The sequence below is a fragment of the Dermacentor variabilis genome, chromosome 3, assembly GCF_050947875.1.
Source record: "Dermacentor variabilis isolate Ectoservices chromosome 3, ASM5094787v1, whole genome shotgun sequence".
NCBI classification, from domain to species: Eukaryota; Metazoa; Arthropoda; class Arachnida; order Ixodida; family Ixodidae; genus Dermacentor; species Dermacentor variabilis.
Genome location: NC_134570.1, coordinates 202,880,658 through 202,905,338, shown reverse-complemented (window position 1 = coordinate 202,905,338; position 24,681 = coordinate 202,880,658). Strand labels below are relative to the sequence as shown.

The window sequence follows — 24,681 nt, the reverse complement described above, 5'->3', positions numbered from 1 at the left end:
CGCAGTGATGCGAAGGAAAGACAGAGGCGTTTGCGAACCTCGTTCTATTGTAAACATTGAAGAAAATTAAAAGAAGCTTAAAGGAATACAAAAGTTAATTAGCTGCTTAACGGCAATCAGTACGTCCGCACACGTGCACACGAGAATAAACGTAGTGAAGTAATCCCGTGCCGAGAGGCTCGCGGTTCTGTCGTCATGTCACTGTATAGTCGACGTGCTTCAGTCGGCTGCGGCGACGACACGTTCAATCCCCGTCCAGCAAGATTGTCGGTACGCACGCCCCGCTCACGATCAGCAGCGGCAGCCTGGAGATGCGATGTACAGCATGGCCTCGGTGCCCGGCTCGTACACCACCGCAACCCACGTGATGACCGCGGCTAGCACAGCCACTGCTGTTCCACATTGCTACGCTGCTCGGCACAGCTTAGGTGCGGCAGCTCACGGACCGGTGGCCCTCGGGTCAGCCAGCGTCTCGAACACTGGCAGCTGGAGCTCTGGTACGATGGAGACCCTCGACCTGGTTCGCAGCCACAGTCCTCCACAGCTTGCACACAGATCTCGCCCGGCAGGACCACTTTCCCCCCAGGAGCTCAGAACTGCTGCCCGCCTGGTTCGAGCATTGCGAGATCGCGCTTCGTGCCACCTCTCTCCTGCGCCCATTCATTTCTTCCTTCACGGATCTTGGGTGCCCGCTCCGAGCTTCTCACTGCACTTACATATAACAATCAGATGCACTTCCGGAGTTTCCTTGGCCTCTCGTCTTCTTTCGGGCGTTTTATCTGTAACTTCGCAAAGATATCGTCGCCACCGCACAAGCGGTTGGCGTCAGGCACTCCTTTCACTGGGACTGACGAGTGTGAGGCTGCTTTCCAAACCTTAAAATCTGACCCTGTTCTCTGCCATTTCGTTGAAAGAGCGCCTACCCTTTTGCACACCGATGCTGATGGTCACGGGATCGGTGCCGTCCTCCTGCAACCTGACAACAGTTCAGGAGAGAGAGTTGCGTATGCCACTCGCACACGGACGTCTGCTCAGCAGGTCTACTCGATAAGAGAGCAGGGCTCTCTCGCTGTAGTTTGGGCCATACAAACATTCCTGGCATATATTTATAGACACCACTTTACCACAGTTACTGACCATCACGCGCTATGCTGGTTGCCACCGCTGAAAAATTAGCCTGGACCCATTGGGCTCTCCAGTTGCAAGAATTCAATTTCGACGTGATCTACAACTCCGGCAAGAAGCATCACGACGACGACGCTCTCTATCGCTGCCCCCGGCTGCTATCATCTACGAGTATTAAAGTTAAATTATAGGGTTTCACGTACTAAAAGCACTTTCGGATTATGAGGCACGTCGTAGGGGGGACTCCCAAAATTTCAACCACCTGGGGTTCTTTAACGTGCACCTAAATATAAGCACACGGTTGTTTTCACATTTGGCTCCCATCGAAATACGGCCGCCGTGGCCAGGATTTCATCCTGCGACCTCGTGCTTTGCAGCCGAGCACTATAGGCGCTAAGCGACCAAGCGGGGTCCTCTACGAGGATGACTCTGCGTGACAATTCACGGGGCCATGACAATACGTCTTCATGGACATTGTCACCACTAGCGCTTATCAACACGCTGTCCTCCAACCGCTACACTGAGTTCTCCTCTTGTCATCGTGCGGAGCCACACTGCACCGAATTAAGCAATGGTCATGCGGAACTTCATGACCGCCTAATACTTGGCTTCGTCGCCAACTGAATCAGTTTGAGCTCTATATGAATGTGATGCACCGTTACATCTACCGTTCTGATGGACCCCATTTCTTTCCGGTTGTTCCTCATTCGCTGCTTACCCAGACTTTGAAGCCTTCCACGAGGACCCCCCCTGCTGGCCACCTAGCTTTCCAGAAAACCTAATACTGGATCAAAGCCGTTTCTTCTGGCCTTGGCTTTCTACCTTTGTGGCTAAATACGTCACTTCCTGTACGCTTTGGCGACTGCAAAAGCGATCAACAATGCCTCCTGCTGGACTGCTACAATCCCGTTACATGACCGGAGTCCACTTTTGACATCATTGGAATGTGCCTCTTCGGACCTTTTCTTATCATGCCGACAGGACATCGATGTATTGTCACTTCTCTCTACCACCTTAAACGCTACGCAGGGACCGCTCCTCTACGCTCTTGTTCTGTGTAAGATGTCACCACCGTCTTCCTGGAAGTCATCATGTTACGACACGGAGCTCCTGGCGTGCTGTTGAGCGACCGAGGTAATACGTTTTCTTCTACAAGCCTAGATCTAATCAGAGCCTGTCACACAGTTCATGAGACGGCGTCAGTTTACCACGCATAAACAAATGGTTTAACAGATTGATCTCATCATACGTAAGCTGATATGATTATCTATGTATATCGGACCAGGCCACAACAACTGGGACACAATTTTTCCGCTTGTGATTTTTGCTCATAACAACGCTGTCCAGGGAACTAATAGCTACTTCCCTTGCTACTTCGTTTACGGCCGTTCGCAGACATTTACACTCGATGCCTCTTTCTCTAATGTCCTTACTATCCCCTCGGCGTATGTTTCTGAACAGTTTGTCTCAAGACTTGACGAAAGTCGACAGCGTGCTCTACTGATTACAGAAGTTCTTGCTGCTGTTGTTGGGCTTTCTTTAACATTTGTGTTCTACTGGCTCATTAAACGAATGAATGCTAGACCTGTCCCCGCGAGTGTTCTTCGCCTCTTCTGGTTCCCCAGATGCAGAGATGCGCAGGCTCTTCATGGCGTTCATAATAGTCAATTCGCTTTGTGAGGCGATGACGTTAGAACTGTGCCGGCTTCAGAATCCTTGCCTTGGTGTTTCCTAATTAGGGCACTATAGAAATATTATAGAAAGGGACGCTATGAAAATATTTTTTTTCGTTTTTTTTATGTTACTGACGAGGCAATGTCAGCGCTGTGACTCCATCTTTTGCCACATTCTCCCCTGTTACGCTTGTAGTTGGTGACTCGTCAAACTCCGGGTTATAGGCCACTTTCAATGGTCAGGTGGCGGCAGCGATCGGCTCAGCCGTCGGCGTCACCGTGTCAGTTTCGCGAAACACTGCTCTGGAGGCATGCTTTTGCGGCTCCTATTTGAAACGCATCGGTCGTTCTAGATTGTGGTTTTAAGGCAATGCAAGACATTGAGGCCTATTTTGGACCATCGATGCTTGCGAAAGGACGTCAAATTTACGAATACAACCATGTATATCGTGTCAAAGAAGTAAACAGTCTGGACATCGCGGCGAAGTGCTTAAATTAAATTTATAAAAATTATGGGGTTTTATGTTCCAGAACCAAGATCTTATTATGCAGCACGCCGTTGTCGGGGACTCCGGTATAATATGGACAACCTGGGTTTGTTTAACGTGCACATAAACATAAGTATACGCATGTTTTCGTATTTCGCCCCCATCGAAATGCGGCCTCCGTGGCCGGGATATGATCCAGCGACATCGTGCTTAGCAGCCCAACACCATAGGGACCACCGTAGGTCGCGAAGTGTTTGTCACAACAAAGAAAGCGTGCTCACGACGTCGAACTCAGAGTAAGTTAACAAGTCTTTATTGTATGCCAATTCTGTGGCCGAATACGCCCGTAGACTTTTTTCAACTGTCATTCGTAGCTTGATTATTTGGAGCGTGTCCTGCACCTCACAATTGTAGAGGTTTTAGCGAATTGGCAGGTAAGTGCTTTTCTCCGTTGTTACAGTGCCTCGAGCGTATTCGGGTATTGTCGTACGGGCTCGAATGTGAGAGGTCATCACGGACGAAACATAATAGAGAGCAATCAGCTGAGACTAAACAATGTGAAGACTGAAGAAATGTGTGCTAGCGCGCGAGAGAGAAATGCTAACTTGCTCCTAATCGACGTGTGCTGCTGTGCACACTAACCTTAGTTCCGTTGTTCTAAGCGTGTGGAAACATCGGCGTGAATGAACCCAGTTCCAGCAGTCGCGTCTTGACCTTCGCGCAGAAAAAAGCTACACGTGGGCTTATTGATGCACAACAAGAAGCACAGTGCGTACAAATCTCCAGCAAGGAGCGCTTGCGAAGCTAGATTCGACACGTAACAACCACTGCGCGTTTGTTTTGGACGAGCTAAACAACTACCTAAAAAATTACAACAATGCGAATCAGTTCACGCGCTTTTATGCAGCTGCCACTTTATGGTGCGTTTTCACGGTGCCGCTCCTGGTTTCTTCTTAGTTATTATTTTTATTCATTTTGCTCTTACGTCTTAGTTCGTTTATCAGAAATTCGCAAGAACGACACGAACCGCGACGATGCACTATAGCCGCCGGGTTGCTTCTCACGGTTTTGAAGGGAAGGTGATGCCGACATCGCCCTCGCGGTTGTGACAATCCGTAACGCAGCACTCTCTGAGCTTGTTCTTTTTAATCACACTTTTCACGGTGGAGCTGCCGAGATACCGCGGTGAATCCATTACTAACTTGGAAATGGGGGCGTTCGGGCAGGCCTGAGAGCAGTAGGGACATTGGTGAAATGGCGGTGAGAGCCTGCTCGCGGTTGCTCACCGCGACTGCTTGGTGGCGGGACATGTGCAGCCAAACTTCATTGCAGCATGCCTATATATAGAACTGTGCGTCTTTCCTCCTGTTTTCATCCCAAGAAGTTCTAGATGATTTTCTCTTATAGCTTCGCACCATACAAAAATAAGAAGATCGGGAATATATATTCTGCGCAAATATATCATTCGCCGAGTAAGAAACTATTTATGCTGATTCAACGTCTACGTCGCATTTTGCCCCTTTGAATGCCGGAATTTTAAGAAATTCGACCTTTAACCCAGTACACTTACAGAACTAAATTCTTGGCAGCATGTAGGTAGTGGTACAAAGCAACGATATACAGGGTGTTTCAGCGGACACTGTAAAAAAAACTTTTAAGAGTTTCCTGCGGCAGATATCACAATTATAGTTGATGAGCTGGTCCACTCGAAGCGGTGGACAATACTTGCACAAACAATTGAGATGCAAAATCAACTAATTAATAAAAATTCACTACTTAAATTTTAGCTAATTACATTATGGCCCATAATGCAATTTACAAATTCTAGCCGTGGAGTTCACAAGGATCCATTTGGAACAAATTTTCAAGTTGACAACAGTTTTGAGGTATAAATTCGAGAACTTTGCGGAGGAGTGCATTGGCGTTACAGTTAATTTCTTAACAAAACGTTGTTTCATGCACTGAAACACACAGGGAAGAGGAACACCAAAGCATTTCTCCGTAAAGTTTTGGAATTTATCGAAACAGGCGTCGTCCTGAGAATTCGTTCCAAGGGGATCCGCCTTGCGAAGTCAACTGCTATAATTTGTAAATTGCAATATGGGTCATAAGATAACTACCTAAAAAGTTAATTAGTGCATTCTTGTTAATTCGTCGATGTTGCATTTCATTTTTTTTGCGCAAGTAGTGTCCGCCGCTTAGAATAGACCGGCTCAAAAACTAGATCTGTGATATTTGCCGCATGTAACCTTTAAAAAATTTTGTGTGTTCGCTGAAACACCCTGTATATGCTTACGTTGCTGCACTCCCGCAGGAGTACCTTCATACATGGCTCCGAAAATTTCAGCGTGCAGAATTTCACCCTTTACTGGCGGGTTACGAGCCATGCACTGACAACAACCACGCGTTTTTTCCTATACTCTTCGCACAATTGCGAACTTTTCATCAAAGGGAATGGATAACTGCTGCCACCTATCGATGAAACACAGCGTAACAACAAAAATGTACATTTTTGTTTTAGGTATAGATTGCAGCAAAGTCAAAATGTCGTGTTTTGCAGGTTGTCTCACTTTGCTCTGCCTTACACTGCAGCTTAAGAAAACTATTGTGTAACGAGGAGAAAAACGATTAAAGGGAACAACAACCCCTCTAACGAGAATAATAGGAGAGCTAGTAATCAGACTGGCTGAGGAAAGTTTAGAAGAGGTTATAATCAATGAGATAATGAAGAAAATGTTAATAAGGGATTCGAAGAAACAATTAAGGGAAATTATTGACGACCGTATAGGTAGATTATAGGTAGAATCACTAACAGGGTAATCGCTTGCTTTCTGAAAATAAAGAAACGCTGCGCAAGAAGCATTCAATTACCTTGACCATAGCCTAGTGTCGAGGTCGCCAATGATAGCATTATTGGACTACCGTATCTTAATCGAATCTTTCAGAGTGGAGCTTACAGCAATATTCTTCTCGGGTTTGGATATCATCGGAAGGATGAAATGAAGCAGTCTGTTCATTCAATTTCCTTACAATTATCACATACACGGGAGATTATAAGTGCCGTACGCAAATGAACATTCAATTGTGGGATGCGACAGAGTAATCTGGATTACGTAATTTCCTATGGCCGGGAAGGATACCGCTGTTTGTTCTAGCAAAAAATGAAGATATTGAGTCAGGAGATGTTGCCAGCGAGCACTACTTTCAGCCGGTCAGCATTGTTGTTGTGGTTTTTCTTGTGTCATCGTAGTTGTCGTGCCATTGATGTCCGCATGCAGTAGTCTTTGTACTTTTCCCGCGTATTCGTCGGCACCCTGTTGAGGTGCACGAAAAGTGCCCAAACGTGCGCACATATGCAACGATGCGCCTACGGAATGCGCGTTCTCTCCGTTTTCCTGTATTGCTGTGCTGCATCTTGGGGGTCATGAAACAATTTACCGGGGAGTGTATTCTAGTTATCGCCATGCCAACGTTCGTCGCATTATGGTGGGGGATTTCGCATAGGATTGTAGCATGTTCACTAACCGGGGATAACTTATGTTTCTGGCGGAATTAATGATGCGACAGCAAATGCAGTCAGATCTCAAGGAATCGCTGAGTGTTTCGATTCGGTCACGAGGTGCACAACATCGTTTAAAATTTCATGTCGTGGTAACCACTGGGCCGTACCCTATGCCCCATCTTTTCACCAGGTGTGGACCTTGTGCTCAACTCACTGGCAGAAGACAAGCTCCAGGCCAGTGTTCGCTGCCTCGCAACACACGGCCGCTTCCTGGAGATTGGAAAAGTCGACATGTCTAATGGCTCCTCATTAAATATGTCTGTGTTCCTGAAAGGTGTCACTTTCCACGGGGTCTTGGTGGAACTTCTAAACGGCGATGATGCCATTGCAGTTGAAGAAAGGCATCGTGTCGCAGAACTCATCAGCGGTGGCATCGCATCGGGTGTCGTGAGGCCACTTGATGCCGTCGTGTTCCCACATGACCAAGCGGAGGAGGCCTTCCGATTTATGGCTTCAGAAAGACAAATAGGCAAAATTGTGCTCGAGGTGAGTGGAGTTTTTGTTCAGCCAAGATATCTTAATATTTTCTCTAATATAGTGCAAATTTTATTGAAATGCATTTTCTTGTTCATTAAAAAGCGGCACCCCTAACAGGCGCTCCTTGCTACGAGGGAAATCTGCGCGGGCTTGCATGTTACCGTTATTTTTATAAGGCCAGGAGGTAACACCAGTGTTATTAAAATGCACTTGAGACATAAATTGTCGCGCTACAAGTTAGTTATCATGATAACTCCTGCCACACACTATATTGTTGGCTCTAATAAGATTGTGTCGGAGGTAAGCGTAATTTAGCCCTCGCATAACTGCAGGCGCCATATTACCATCATAGAGGGCCAACTAATATTTTTTAGGCATCCTGGTATTACTTTAAGGCAATGAGTTGGGCTATGGCGTCAGGAGATGATGTTCACGCTACTATGAATATCAAACTTAGAATATTTCAATATATGAAGTCGTCCTCAACACCAGGTGGACATTCCACAAGACGAAGTTTGTTCACATAGTGTCGCAATAAAACCACCATTACTTGCGTGAGCTTCGGTATGCTTCGTAGGATAATTGCATTGTTATTTGTAAGAGCTAAAAACACTCCTTTATTAAGAAGTAGGATGCGTGCACATGCATAACGTACAAGTCACAGTAGGTACTTGCTCCATCGGGGACACTTTAATATTATTCGCTTCTCATAATGTGCTGCATTAGAAGCAATAGTTTTCGTACGGTTTATGATGTGTGTACTTCATGGCTCTTTTCTTAAAAGAGATCCGAGCTTACCCTTACGGCTTCCTCCAGCTTCGACAATTTAAATTAAGGAAAGCGTCAAATGCACACAGATTCAACCGGAGAAAACCCTTCAGAAAAATGAAGTGCCCAGGCCGCTTATCGTCGAGGCCACCACACGCACCTGGTTCTACGGACACAAGTCGTACGTCATCACTGGTGGCCTGGGCGGTTTCGGCCTAGAGCTGGCCGAGTGGATGGTGAACCGCGGATGTCGGAAGCTTCTCCTCACCAGCCGGTCAGGAGTGCGTACAGGGTACCAGCGACTTTGTCTGCATCGGTGGCAAGAGGCTGGCGCCAAGGTCATTGTGAGCAAGATCGACGCCTCCGAGGAAGACGGTGCCCGAAAAATTATCGAAGAAGCTACAGCTATGGGACCCGTAGGAGGCATATTCATCCTAGCTGTGGTAAGTAATCATTCCTGTATGTCAGCCTGAGGGTAAGCTTCAAGACAAAGAAAACCTACGTGTTTTTGTCATAAGCAGATAAGACACAGAACTGCAAAATTCGGAATCGCTTTTTTTGTATGGAGGCGTCATTCCTATGACAGGCGCTTGCGTTTCTATAGAGTTTCGTTAGGTTTCAGAAAGTAATTTTGTTCGTACAGACACACTCTTCGTATTTTATTGACGCGTTTAGTGAGAGCCCCCCCTCCCTTTCGTTGATCAAGTCAACCAAACTACGAGGGTTGATCCAGAAATAAGGTTCCCATCAATTTTAAAATAGACAGCATTGTTTATTCTCATAGAAATTTACATCATTGGAAAGATGAAGCCTTGGTACATTTTCCTACATAATCGCCATCTTGTTTACATATTTTTGTAGACGGTGCTCCAATTTCTCTATCCCAATGTTGTAGAACACCGCCACCAACCCATTGCGGAAGCGTTTCCCCTCTTCTTTGACCTCATCGTCGCTCCGGAAGCGTTGGCCACTCAAATTATCTTTAACTTTGGGAACAAGTGATAATCACTAGGCGCGAGGTCTGGACTGTACAGTGGATGTGGCAGGACAGTCCACCCAAAGCTTGTGAAAAGTTCCTCCGTTTGACGGGAGACGTGAGGTCGGGCGTTGTCGTGAAGCAGCGTTACACCGGCTGTCGGTCGTCCTCGCCGGTGGTTCTGGATAGCTCGCCTGAGTTTTCTTAGTATTGCACAATAACTGTCTGAGTTGATTGTTGTCCCACGTTCCATGAAATCGATCAGCAGCAACTAGCACATGGTATGTAGTCTTATTATATTGTGTTTGTATATTTGGTGACTTGCACAAATCATTTTCGTGACCCTTACAACTTGACTGATGCTGTTTTTTTCTTGTAATAATTAAGCTATAACCTTAGTTGCATTACTGTGAAAGCAATAACTAGCTTCACAGTAGCACTGCACAAGTACCCACAGACCACATCGTAGGCATGCCTCCAGAGATACTTTAGGTTGGCTGCACTCAGCATAATCTTGGAAGCCAGCTGAACAGGGAGCAAGTTCATGTGCATCAAATAAATGTCTGTCCCATTGAGGGGTCGTAAATCTATCTGTGATATAATTATCAATGCACAATACATATAGCAGAACAACAGAGTACACAAAACAACACAAACAAGTTCCCCCTGAAAAGCTGCTTTTTAACACTATTATAGGCAGTAAAGTAAGGATTCAGGAAGGTCAACTATGGCTTGCGTACATCTTTGTGCATTTTATAAGAAATAGAGGTGGGCGAATATTAGTTTTTGGAAAGACGAAATGAATAAAAATGGAAAGTCTCAAATATTGAACAGTCATAGAACGACGTATATACTTGTAGTAGAGATAATTATTTTCATATATTTAGGTATCACATCTTACCCAACTACTGCAAAAAGAGAGCTAACTATTGGGGACAGAGTATAAGCTTCAAATGAAAATCTACTAATTGTGATATTTGAAAGTATTACATGAATAGGCTATCAACTACTTTAGAGCTGCTGTAGAAAGAGCTTTCGAAAATGCGGGATAAATTGTTGCAAAAAGAAAACTAATAGAAGACCTACGTTTTGTAGAGACATGTAAAATAACTTTTTGCAACGTAAATAGCACAGACTTGTAGCATAACAAATAAATTTGCTATATCAAGAGATCTGTGGCCGGCTTTTGCACAAGAAAAGTTTATTGGAAAGTTTTGTTGTCAATATGGCTGAAAGATACTTTCATCAACGTGCTTGCCTTTGAAATGCTGCATAGGCTTGTTCACATGCAAGTACCTGTCGAATATTTGCTCCTGAAGAACTTCAATTCATACACTGACACGAAAGCCTGCCCTGATCACGGAAAAAGAATAGCTGTGTAGGGATATATACATAAGGTGCTCTTTTCCACATTATGCAAGTACTCTTGAGAGTCAAGGCAACAAAAACAGCATAAGACGTTTGCACAATCAATAATTTATTATGTCAATGAGCTTCCTATTTCATGTGGCAAGGTTGCATAGGGCGGATGCGATATGACATCTGTAATTCAGAGATGCGTTATTGCTCCTGCGCACAAGTATTACACAAGTATTACACAACTGATCATTGTGGGAATAAGAAAGTCAGTGTCGTGTATTCTTGTGCGTCTTCGCCTTCTCCTCGACAGTGCGCTGCTTCACCACCAAAGTATGATGATTTATTTGCAAAGACGTTTTTCCACAATACACCTATAAAAGCTTTGATCAGCACCTTTGTACTTCTTCAACGTGCGCACCGGCTTTCTGTCACAAGAGCCATTTCGCATCCATGATAAGTGCTATAGTCAGCAAAGTAGAGCTTTAGATTAAGTTCCCTAGACTGCTTTCATTCCAGCAAACCCCAAGCAATGTTTAAATTCTTGAGAACACAAGTTATTCGCATGCTCTGATTTAATGCATGCGATGAATTTTAGGGTTATGCTCTTTATATCAATGCCAAACTGATAAAAGGGATGGCTAGCCAAAACTTCCAGTCGTGATAGTAGTAACTATCGGGGCCAGATTAACTTATGGGTCAAGGGGGCTGAATATCCAGGCCCCTGACTGCCAGGAGGCCCTATGAGAAAAATGTTTCCTTAAAGTGAAATTTGTTGGTTACGTACAGTACAGACTAAAATATGGGAACAATTGCCTATGGATCCCACGCACGAGGTTTGTTGTGATCCATGACAAAACTATGCAGAGGAAGCAAAGCAAATGAGATAGCATAGGCACATGTACTTAACCAAATTACCAATAAGCATTTTTTCATAAGACGAAGACGAGAATACAATACGAACAACATTCAAAATGCAGTGTCATTGAACACACACAGGTGAAGAATAATGCACCAGGAAAAAGAACAAGGAAGCGGTGAATGCAATAGTAAATATAGGAAAGAAGATCATGAAAATAGAGTTTTAATTATCTCTGAAAATTGGCTACGTGTTTGACTTCTGTGGGCAGAATGTTCTTCTTGAATACTCCAACACTTGAAGTATTCCATTTAGCGTACCCATCACGGGCCTTTGGAACCAGAAAATTTCTTTTTGTTCACAGCATGTAGAGCATCTCAATTCGGTAAAGTTGGTCGCAGAGAGTGGGTAGTCGGCAACGATGCGATGTTTAACAATTATAAGAGTTGTAAATCTAGTAATGAGGGAAATAGTAAAATGTTGATTTGTTGACAGAGCGGCGTTGTGTTAGCATTGTAATGTGAGGAAGTCATAACGCGGACAGCCACTTCTAAAGTTTTACAACTGGTTTAATGTATAAATGGCCCCAAGATGTAACACAGCAGGATACATGGCTATGGAACAAGCTGAAACGGGTTTCTGCATCAAAACAATTTCCGCACTTCAGCAGGATATAACAAGCCTTGCTCAGGGTTTCGTAAAGCTTGTCAATGCGAGGTTTCCACTGAAACGGCGCATAAAAAACAATCCCTTGATGGGCCCCACAGGAATTTAAAAGGACCTTTGGGCAGAGGCTTGTGTAAATTACTAGCCGCACTATAAAAGTTATAAAATGTGTTCCTGGAAGTATTCTAACGCAAGCATTATTTAAAACGGTATACTAGTAGCTGGAATAGAAACGAAGAATGTGTAATACGAGGAGGTGACCAGCTCTTCTTGTACAGAGCTATTCTTCCTTTGCTTGACCAGTATGCAAGGGATCTTTCTCTCTTGCCTGCTCCCGCGTGAGAGACGACGGTTCAACTCCTCCTCCTTTAAAAAAACACCTAGCGCGCCTTTCTTCTGTATTTTATTTGGACTGTGACAATGACGTAATTCATGCACCTTATATTCACAAGTTGAACTGTGATGGGTTTATCGACATAATGGAAGATAATGAATGCAAGGCGGTGGATCATTGCGAAAGTGCCGGAAGCTGAACATTGCTGCCTCGTCATTTCCATGCCATACGTCTCTCATTATGACTAGCTTTCCATTCACCTTCACTGCAGGCTACATGGTGGCATCACAAAAGATTCAGTGTGTTTCTACCAATTTCACCCTGGGAAACTTCTGGTACAAACCGTGCGTTTTCTTCTTCAGGATAACAACAGTTCAATCAATAGCTGCCGAGGCCAGTCCTACGACAACGGCAACAACATGGCTAGAGCTTACTATAGTATAAACATGACAGGGAAATACAAGGGCCTGCAGGCGCACATAAACAATTCACTGGCCATGCATGGACGATGCTGCGATCACTCTTTAAACCTGGTAGGCGCTTGCACTGCAGGTTGTTGTGTCGAAGCAGTCAGACCTTTTACTCTATGTCAGAAGTTGTACGTGTTCTCTTTCGCGTCGCCAAATGTGTGGAGCTACTTTACGAACAGCTTTAAACAACATAGAAACCCTTGTTTTCTGAAAAGTTTGTCCAATAAAAGGTAATTTCTACATTGACTCTCGCAAAGGAATCGTTCTGAATTTCTGACGCATGAAACATTGTCTTTATAATCAGGCTCAAGAGGGAAGAACTGGCAGGAACCCGCATCGAGGTACAGTCAATACAAAAAAAAAAAACTGCCAAAGCTGAAAACTTCTTGCACGATAATTCTGTGAAACAAGGTTATGAGTGGTTTGAAAGATCATACAGTGTTGCTTCAGAAGCCTGGTTTAGACCTTCCAAGACTGTTGCCTCGCCAAATCCTTTAGATGCCTATGTCGGCTCTCGCTTGCTTATGTATAAAAAGTTTAGTATCTGAGTAGAGCGCGGAACTCGCCAACCAGGCCAACAAAATATTCACAATGTACAGAGATGATCATCTCTCGACACTTTCTGCTGAGGTCGCGCACCTACGCCTGATAATACCCCTCGCTGCCTCCTTGAAATATTTGATTCTAGTATGAAACTGTGAGAACAAACACTCATTTTCTAAGCTTTTCTTGATTAAGAGTTGCTTGTGCTCCAACCTCAGGAAGCTGCGCTCTCTAGCCATTATGTTCATCGAACGGTGCTTATTGAGTGCTTCTTTTGATGAATCTATAGCACAGCTCACTGGCAGCAAAAGCAGCAAAATCCATTCTTACAGATGAAACTTGTTTATAATCCCTGATACTGTCAGAAGTTTAATTTTTGTATGTGAACAATATGATGTGTCGCAAGCCTACTGTTTATCCAAGGAGCCTAAGTAGCGCTAGAAAGAAAAGAGCAGACATAGACACGACAACACACAGCGCCATGTGTTGTCGTTGTTATATCCATTTTTGTCTTTCTATTGCCATTTAGATCGCAGCAATACTGAATAACTAGCCTGAATTGTAGCCTTTCTCTATTGTTTAATGTCACCTTCTTTGATTGGTGACCTCTGCGAAAAATTGTTGACCATTCGCAGTGTTTCTGTAGCGGGTCTAAAGTGCATGTCAGAAGTGCAAATCTCCAATTCTATTTTATGATTCAAGGTAGAGTCGTACAGTCTGAGTCACACTTGTCGTAGTCGAGTGGCCAGATGTGGACTTTGCGAGTGTCCGAATCTGCTACCTTGTGGTACTTGCTAGGTTCCACATGCTGGTCCTATAACGAATGAATCTAGCTTGTGGCATAACCATGCGTGGTGTAATAGCGGCGCCAACCTTTCATTTTTGTTTTTGCGAAACACAGCGGCCAATTCAACACTCTAGACAACTGTGACTTACGCTGTTCATGTACATATGTGACGTACGATGTACATGTATTTTCTGGCATTCGCCGATACTTAATGCCACATATGTAGAACAATTTAAAATGTACATGTGTACCTGAAATGTTTGCTGCTTTACAACAAGAAGTTCTGTTTTTTCCGACTGATGGCAGTGAAGCAGTTAATGAATTTGAGGCCAACATCATGGTTACATGAAAGCAATGTGCCCAACAGACCATAAGAATTGCTTAACAATATAACAAAAAGAAAGAAACACGTCTTGACAAAGTGGTCATGCTGCAAATGTTAAATCAACATGCAAAATGCTCTGTTATGCGCATGTTCATAGGCAAATAACGTTTCATTTAAAAATAAACTTTCGAACCGTGCGCAACCCCGGGAACACCTTAAATATTTTACACCTTAACTTATCAACGTGATTTTTGTCGGTATCATAGTAAGCTTCACTGCTGCCCCGAAGCAAGTATAGCCATGGGCCTCAAAAGTTCTTAATGTGGCATTGGATACTACATACTCTGTTTAAGAAATGTAAACATATCGTGACCGCACAGAACATCTTAAGGTCGATTTAAATGGCAGACGCAGATTTTGCATATAGAGGATTGATTTTTTAAACAAACGAGGTGCATGTAGTAAAAAACAGTATTTCATAGAGTTTTTCTGCCTACATATATGCATGATGCCAGCTATTCCACAGAGATAAAAATGAAGAGGGACAGGCAGGGAGGTTAAGCCTGTGCTCAATTAGCTATCCTGCACAATAGAAAGGGGACAATGTAGATGATGAAAAAGAAGGACGAAAAAAGTAATAAAGGGATAGTCAGTGGGAACGCACCTGAAGAGGAATGTTTGCCAACAGCCACAGGTGGTTGCACAGTCCAACTGCCTTCAAGAAGCATAATATGCCTTTTGTAGCCTCCGACAGCAATCCGTCATACAAGCTGCTCAGACTATATCTCGCAAGTGACTTGCAGCACCACCGAAAGTATGAGGTGTACACAGGAAATATCTTTGTACCAGGCTTTACCGTCTGAGTACTGGAGGAAGTAGAGAGTTTTATTTTTGCTTGACACAAGATATGTTACAGTGATACGCAAGATGTTAGGTCCTTTGTGCACGCACGTCATACACCCGAAAATTACTGTGGTGGTTAGCACTGATATTAGCAGCCGCTTCAACTGTGATTACGCTGCAACATGCAGTGCGCCATGCACCCAGACCACCTATTTCAATCCCAATTCGCGCTTGTTACTTGCTTTACACCCTGACAGCAACAAACGAATGCTTACAAAGAATAAATCCTAATATAGCCTCAGCTAAAGCTGAGGACAGAGCGTTAGCTATTGTTTGTCGATATTATTGAGATCAGCTGTTTGCTCTCACGCTGCTAGGACTACAGAGGCAGTGCCGAGCAGTAAAAGTAGTATCATTTCTATTTAGTAGAGGGCGCCAAAGCAGTAGAACTGGTGATGCGTTGACAACGCGGAACGCTATGGAGGCCTAATTGCTCACTGCATGATTAATTTACTATTCTAACATGGTACGTGATGACGGTAGCGTGCAAAAGCCAAGTTGACGCCAAGCAGACGCTGTGCCACAGGTGAATCTTTATGAGGGTGTTCATCCTTACTACTTACTAACGAGGCTGCAAGGTAAATGGAGGGAAAGCATACAGGTAAAGCGAAGCTCCGCTGTCGCTTGAACGTAAATAAGGTTTATGGTTATGGCGCCAAAACATTTTTTTGCGTCAATCCACCAACCATGAAGCAGGTGCCGATAGGATGGCAAGCAGAGACTGGGGAGACAACGCTGTACGGACGAACACATCTTGAGGGACATTCAGCCTTCTTTTTGCTAAGGAGCCCGCAGCTTCCGCAGTGCTGCAGGGAAACACTGAGATGAAATGCAGCTCGCACAGCACATTCCTAGCAAGAAGGTTGGGCAGTGGCAGTAAAGGTGCATTGCTATGTCGCCACATACGCAAAAAATCGCATGCGGTACATTTGCATACTTTGCATTAGAGGACCTGACACCAAGCACAAAAGGAATAATTGCAATACGTAGAGCAGTTATGTAACTTCTAAGCTGTTCCCTAGTCTCCCCTCTTCATAAAGTGGAAAATGTGCAACGACAGCTCTGGAAAGAAACGTGTGTACAAAGCAAGACATCTCGTTTGATACAATATCTATATTGATATACATTAGGGCATAAGCGACCAGCGACGCTTCAGCAATGTTTATTACTTCAGAGCACGTGCAATTGACAGAAATAAATAACAGACAATTACGGTACTCCCTAATGAAAAATTTGAGCGCAGCTCTATACGTGTTGTCATTTCACAATAAATTGACTGGCGTGGACAATTGGAATCGTGCGGCACGTTGCAAACGGATCGAAGTGTGGCGCCACTGCCTTGCTAAATCTGGAGATCGCGTGAGCCAGCGCATGGGTGACGCGTGGGCGTGATACACAGACGCCGCCGCCCACAAACCTCGCAGACAATGTGTGGATTTCCGCCTCATGGTTCCGCTGCACTTTCCTCTCCGCTTTCCTCCTCGCGCCTCTTCTCTCTCGCCGTTTTTTTCATCCTCCACTGCATGCTGCGTTTCCTCTCATCTTTCACTATGCTCGTTCGCTCGGCTTAACCTCATATCACCACATAGTACCACAAAAGCTAAAGGGAATGTGCTCAAAAGTAAACGGAATGACTAGCGAAAGGAATAGCCTAAATACATGCATTATAAATCATGTTAAAGAATTTGAACGCGGGACTGACGTAGTCTACAGGATACCTTGGACATGTGGGGCTGATTAAGTGAGCCCAACAGGCAGTTGCATAAATGATTGACTGCGGGAAAATCGATACAACTGCAGTCTCATACAAGCACCCGGAGACCTCACCATACACTGCGCTTCATGCAAGTGCAAGCCTATCTTCCACACGACGGTGTTCTTGCTGAAATGTACAAACCAAAGAAAAAGAGAAGTTGTGGAAGCCTACAACATCAAGATGACACCACATGCCATAATATCACCAATTGAAGAGATTAGCTTAATCACTGGCAAAAGATGGGGTCGGTAGACTGAAAAGAGCATCTCTGCGCATGCGAGTAGGCTATATGTACGTCAGGTTTTTGTTAATTTGCGCTCAGATGTCGTGTGTCGGTTTTCTCGCTTGAAGTCCTGTCCTTTCGCCACTTTGCGCAACAATGTTACTAATGTTGAACCAACTAGCCCACTGCGGTATTTTCCTTACTTACATGTATATGCTCCGTGTGCACGCTTGTGCGACAGTCTTGTTTGCAGTGTATATGTGAAAGACATCACAAAAAAGATGCAATATTAGAGGTGTGCGAATAGGAATTTTCGGGACCGGATCGAACAGTTTCTGCAGCTAATTGAAACGAATACTTTTCTAAAAAGGAGTATCCGTTATCACAAATAATATAAACTGATTTTCACATCTCAGTATTCTTGAAATTAGTAAGTTTCTGTCATTATGTAGTACGTCATGAAGTATTCTATTTGAAAAAAAGGACTGACCATTAGGAGCAAACAAGTACTTTATTTGCGTGCACAGCGCTCTCCAGACGGTGCAACTGCTGACAGTACAGCCTGTAAAGTGTGGCTACTTAAGGGACGTAGCCGGTTCCATTAGGCAAGTTCTCGTGTTTGATGGCTATACTATGCCTGTCGTGGTGAAAATTTACCGTACTTTTCTGCAATTTAATGTTTATGTGGGCGAAGTTGTCATGTTGAAATACTCGAGAGGCATGAAAAGAATATTCACATTTACCAAAAGTAACGACCGGATCGAACAGGGCACTATTTGATGCACTATTCGAAAGCTGCAAATATTCGCACATCCTTATGGAATATCGACAGCTCCAAATATTATTCTCGACGCTTACGTACAAACTACATGCTCAAGCTGCCAGCAGAATATAATATATTGACTATGCCAGTTTTCTTGCTATCTTCGTACTTCTTTACTTACATATGGCGTTCTTTCAAGAAAGAAAAATTTGTCAAGAATCAAAAAGAAGAATCTGGTTCTCACACATAATATGCTCATCATGCCGTGCCACTGGTGTTGACACGAACAGCATATGTGCTCGGACACCAACAAGAAAAAAGCTGTTGAAATCCTTGCACATACAAGGCACTCATGTAAGGTGCTCACATCCCTCAGTATAAGACTGTATACTTCGCTTAATCTAGAAATCTACCTCAGAGTTACTGCTGTTCACAGAAATGTACACGTGAAAAAAAAAGAAGAGCGCCTAATATTTGCGTTACTGAGAACAGTGCAGAAGCATGTCCACATTTCACGACAGCGCTTATGTACGCACGCCACTTTTAAACTGTTCCATATATTCCCCTCACTGATCAGGAATATCTTCGTAGTAGCGAAATTACTTCTGAAGAACAAATTAGATACCAGAACGGGGCAGAAAAGGCCGAAACGTAAACTCTCCCGCAACGCTTATGCACAGCTCACTTCACAGCATACGCACATTGCATAAAGCGAACACTTATACACCTAGCACCACTACGACACATTCCATGTACACGTCACAGTTAACTTTACAGGTCCTAAAAGAACCCTAGCACTGGAACGTTCTGCACGTGTTCGCGGTGATCAACGCGCATCGCAGAGCCCACAAAACAGCTCACATGAAGCAAGACGCAAACAGCGCATTACGAATGACTACGATTACATGACAATGAATGTCATCGCTACACATCATCGCTACACAAGGTCATCGCTGCACTTTTTATGCACAATCCAGCACTGCGCAAACGTACAGTCTTTGCAGCGATGAAGCGCGCACACACAACACCTGTGTTGTTATGTCAGTATGTCATTATTATGTCAGAATGCACGTGTATGCAATGGTCTTCGCGTTTGCAATGCACCAGCGCAAAAGGGCCTGAAACACACGAAATCCGCGGCTTCATTCCTTCCGACCCTCGCCTAAACGCAACACACATCCGTCTGTTTCCTTTGGCGATCGCACATACTGAATTGGTCAGGAAGGGTACAGCGGCTTGGTGTGTTCTACAAATATCTTTGCAGGTGCTGAATAGCTCGGGTCATGATCACAAAACGACACCAAAACAAACAGTCGTTGCAGTCTAGGAACCTAGATCTCGAACTCCCCTTCGCTTCGAACCAGTGCCATATTTGTGCGGTCGCCGCACGGAGGCAAAAGTTCACGACCGCTCTTCGTGACGGCCGTTAAGGGCCGATTTACGCTCAAACCGCCCATCGCCGCACGCCGCACCGCATGCAGGCGGTTCGTGAAAAACGGGCGCTCGTCGCGATCGGTCACAAAATTGCATTTACGCTGAAACCGAATGATGCAGTGCGGTTCGCATGCACCCTCCGGTTGTCCAAATAGGTAACCAGCTACTGGCAACATGCATCAGCGAGTTGACAAGTCTCGTGTGCCGGCGTCCAGCAAAATTTCGCGCCGTGCCAGGATTTCGTTATTACGTTTGCTCTCTTATTAGTTATTTTTTAATTAGTTAGCTCGAGCGGTTTGCATGCGCCGGCATCCGCACTTCGGTTTGGGGACGCGATGTCTGTTGAAAGCCAGCAAACATTCGGCAGTGCGCAGAGCAACACTGTTCGAAGTCGGCAACTATGGCCAACAGCAGACGACAGTGGCAAATTTTTGTCGATGTAGGTTGAAGCTTCTGCGTCATGGTGAAAACGCGACTCTTGCACAGTCACATTCTGTGCTGCATGTGTGGCGTTGACTTGGTGACCCACCTTTGGAACACTGTGCAGTCGTCTTACCTGTGCCGCATTTTTTATTTGTTTATTGCTAGTGCATAATGTTGCCACAATATGCGTCACTATGTGCTCGGTTGTGTATGGTGCGATGGCGCACTTTTTGTAGCTATGCTAGCGAAAGCTTGTGTTGTGGAAAAGCGACGCACCACCGCTCCTAAGCTAGGCAAAGCACCAGCGCGAAAGAAACGGGAAACGACCCCATCCCGAGCGAGTTCTGAGAATCCTTCGTCGTCGCCCTCAGCGTCTCGGCTACAGGACAGGGACCCTGAATTCGCCGCCTCGAACACATGCAGCTCTCACCTGTGTCTTTTGTACAAAATAAACGTAGTCTGTTTTCTGCCACAAACCCACGCGCACTCCTTTCACGGATGGGGCCAGACCCGTATGTAACACTGGCGATGAGGCAGGAGTTGCGAAGCGGATACGTTTTCGAAGTTAAGGCCGTGGCTACAGGACGAATGCACGCCGCTGTCGAGCCTTTCTCGGGAAAATCATGGGAATCGTGGATCCAGCGCCTCGATTTTACTTCGTGGCGAGCGACGTCAGCGACGTTTTGTGAAGCCGACACTTTCGAACACTGTGCGCGCGCTGATAGCGCCGAAGATCCCGAGAGTAGTCAACTTCAATGATTGAGTGACACTTCTCGGGCGGCACTTCGACACCAGGACATCCGAGCTTTACAGCTTGTACGTGTTTCAAAAACCCAACCAACGGCCAGACGAGTCGATCACCAGCTACGCTGAGGCCCTCGGAACCTTCACAGCCGACTGCAACTTTGGAGCGCTGCCTTCGGCTACAATATCGACGACGTCACCTGACACCCAAACGACCGCTTCAGCAGCAAACCTAACTATGCCGTGATGCTCCGGGAGAGGTTCGTCCGCGGCGTCTGGGACGAACGTCTTCCACAGAGACTGTTCGCAGAAAAAGCTTGACATTTTAATGCGCTGTGGACTTCGCCCAGTCAGAGGAAAGTGCGTCAAGGCATCAGCGAGATATCAAGTGAGTGGCAAACTCGGGGGCAATTAACAGGACGTCACAAACCAAGTCAGAAGGCAAGCGTACGTCAGCACGACATTGCTATCGATGCGACGGCTTGCATGACCCTGAAACGTACCAATTCAAGGCAGCCGAGTGCCGTTTCTGCTCCAAGGAAGGTCACATCGAGCGTGCGTGCATCTCAAATAAAAACACGGAACCACGCTCCGACAACTAGGAGCTACGGGCACAGAGTGCCAACCCACCACCTGGCAGCAAATCCTGCTGCAAGCTGCGCACAGTGAGTGTATGTACACACTGCCCCAAGTTCCTCGTGGACTTGAGAGTGGAGAGAAAGCCGGTCCAGTTTGAGGTGGACACAGGTACGACATGGTCCCTGATGAGCGAGGACACGGACTACAGGATGTGGAAGAAAAACACTGTTTGAATTTCATGCAAGCCGCTCGATTTGCGCACATGGTCAGGTAAAGAATGTCCTGGGCTCCGCACAAGTTCGTCTGAGGTTGAATTCAAAGGACTATCTGCTGCCATTGTTGGTTCTGAAGGGCACCAGGTGCAACCTAGCCTAGGGAGAGATTGGCTTTTGGCACTTCACATTCAGGTGAAGGGGATCAACCACGTTGGGAGAGCCAGCAATGGAAATTAGAGAGGTTCGGGGATAGCACACAGATGTCTTCAAGGAAGACATGGGAAGCTATACAGGCATACCTCTACACAGATCACTGCAGCACTACTCACAGTGAACACCACAAAACGAATATTTAGGGTGGAATGCCTCCCGTTCTGAATTGCCGTTGCACCAGCTATCTTCCAGTGCGTGAAGGAGACAAAGATACCTGGAATTCCAGGGGTGAGTGTTCACTTTGACGACATCATTGTCAACGGAAATAGTGCAAATGAGCACGCACAGTGTCCGAATCAGGTTCTATTCGAGGCTAAGTGAGAAAGGCTTACGCCTCAAGAAAGAAATATGCAAGTTCGGAATTATGTCAGTTGAGTTTCTGGGACATCGAATTGACAGAAATGGTGTTCGCAATACGAAGAAAAAGGTTCAGGCTAAACATCAAGCACCCAAACTCTCTGACAAGGCATCCCTAATGGCTTTTTTGGGCTTTATTTCATTTGACGACTGCTTTTTGAAGAACAGAGCGATGGTTGCACTGGAATTGTATAGGCTCCTAGCGAAAAACATGCACTGGAAGTGGAAGAGTAAGCATCAAGCCAATTTCGAGGCACTTAAGGAGATGATCCGTGCTTCTACAGTGCTCGCTAACTACGACGAGACGAAGCCCCTTCTTTTGTCCGTGGACGCATCGCCGTATGGCGTTGAAGCCGTCCTCGCTCGGGAAGGTACTAATTACCGAGAGGCGTCCATTGCATTCGGTTCATGAACACTTGGAAGTGCCGAAAAGAGCTACTTCTAGCTCAACAAAGAAAGTGTAGCAGCAATCTACGGCATCAGTCATTTTCATAAGTGCATAGCTGGCCAGCATGTGACTATAATAAGAGGTCGCCAGGCATTGATTGGAATCGTGAGTGAAACAAAGCAAGTACCCCGGGTCTTTTCATCAAGGATGACGCGTGGGTGCCTTAAGCTAGCAACGTATGATTACAAGTTACTGTACTGGCCTGGCCTACTGTACCAAAATATGGACGCTGTAAGCTGACTTCCACTACCGGCACAAGTTGATGAGCCTTATACCCTGGGAAACGTGCTCATATTGGCTACCATGCCCAGCTTCGAGCTTTCACCGCGTCAAATAACACGAATGACTCGATAGGAGTCCGTTTTGTCGCAATTGCTGGAGGCTGTCTCAAATGGTGAAGTTCATAAACTTCCAAAAGAACAATTTTCATTGTGCAGGAAACTGGAGGCTGAGCTTTCAGCGCAGGAAGTGTGCCTTGTTAGAGGCTCCCTTATGGTAATTCCAACAAAGGCAGTAGATTACCTTCTTATCTTGAACTCGCACCTGCAAACCACCACATAATTGCGGCCATGAAGACATGCGTACGAAGGCACTTTTAGTGGCCAGGCAGATATCGAACAGCTCGCTAGAAACTGTGCCACTTGTTGTCAACACCAAAGGGCACAAGTGCCCAAATGGGAATGCACTAAAACGCCTTGGGACACAGTTCACGCAGACTTCGTTGGTCCTGTAGAAGGCAGAATGCTGGCTAATTGTTGTGGACGCATACAGTAAACGGTTGGAAGTGTGCTCCATGCGCAATACACAGTCTGCCACATTTATTGAGGAACTCTGGAAAGTTTTCAGAGCTTTTGGGCTTCCGAAAAAGCTTGTGACTGATAAAGGACCATCCTTCGTTTCAGTAGAAGTTGAGAGCTTCCTAAAAAAGAATGGGGGGACCCACGTAACAAGTGCACCATATCATCCTAGAACGAATGGCCAAGCAGAAAGGATAGTTTTTGAAACAAACCGAGCATTAGCCGTAAACGAGTACGGAACATTCGCGTGTAGGCTGGCCCAGCTTTTGCTAAAGCAACAGACCACCGTCTGCACATCAACGGGCGAAATGCCAGCTGCACTTGTGTTCGGGCGTTAGCTGGGTACAGCTCTCACGTGCATTGAGCCCCAAGCAAAAGAGAACAAAATCTATACCAACTGCAACAGGAACACAAAGTCGAGAGTACTCGCTGTCGGACAAGCAGTTTTCTTTCAAAACTTCGGAGCGAATATGATCTGGACGGAGAGAATGGCTTTGGAAAAGCTAGGCCACAGAGAGTGCCTCATTGAAAGCCCTAACAGGTTAGTGCGATGACAACGTGACCACATCAAGCCCGGTGCTTTTATACACCCCACAGAAGATTTGGCAACACAGGATAAGGGCTGTACAGTAACCGCGAGCAGTGTCCCGCTCCCATTTATGTTTGGGATAAAAGCAGATACCTCCACGTCGGCAGAGGTCACTCTCTCAGGAACGCTGGAGCCTTCGCAATCATCAGTGACTAAACCAAAGATTGGCACTGCCCATGAGACGGTGTCAAACACGACTGCAGAGTCATACCCGCCGCGGGAACGATGCCCTCCGGATCACTACGGCGACTCTATCTAAGGGAGGAAAGTGTTGTGTACAAATGATGCACCAGCGCTCCTTGGCTGGACAAAGCACCAGTGCGCACGAAACAGGAAGCGACCCCACCCCGAGTCGAGTTCCAAGAATTCTCCATCACCCCCAGCGAGTCGGTAAGTGGACAGGGACCGAGAGTTTGCCCCCTCGAACGCGTGCGGCTCTCGTCTGCGTCTCTTGTAGGAAATAAACTCCGTCGGTTTTCTGCCACGAACCAATGCGCATTCCTTTCACGAATGAGGCCAGACCCTGTACGTAACAGCTTGCAAGAACGCGCATACACAAACACACAGGTGTACCTACACCAACGAGCAAGGTATCTTACCAAGCAACCGCGTAGCAGGCTGAAGCGCCGCAGCGTTACCTATTAACATACTCCTATACAGATGGTTCTATTATGACGGGATACAACTGTGTTGATTGACAAGTCACTTCATCCCTGAGCACGCGTGTGAATCATCATCAATGGCGTGTTTATTCAAGTGCACTTTGCTGCTGAGGTCTTTTTAGTAGCTGTCAATAGTGAGACTACAATTGATTACATGATGTAATAT

The 24,681-nt window shown here is 45.6% G+C and overlaps 1 protein-coding gene across 1 annotated transcript in view; it reads left to right on the top strand.

Moving 5' to 3' along the window:
• The window catches only part of LOC142576598 (fatty acid synthase-like), a 417,693-nt gene that overhangs the window by 325,243 nt on the left and 67,769 nt on the right, over positions 1–24,681 (top strand). The window contains exons 21-22 of the mRNA XM_075686791.1: positions 6,979–7,334; positions 8,183–8,536. Of these exons, the coding sequence (XP_075542906.1) occupies positions 6,979–7,334; positions 8,183–8,536 (710 nt within the window). The remainder of the gene's footprint in view (positions 1–6,978; positions 7,335–8,182; positions 8,537–24,681) is intronic.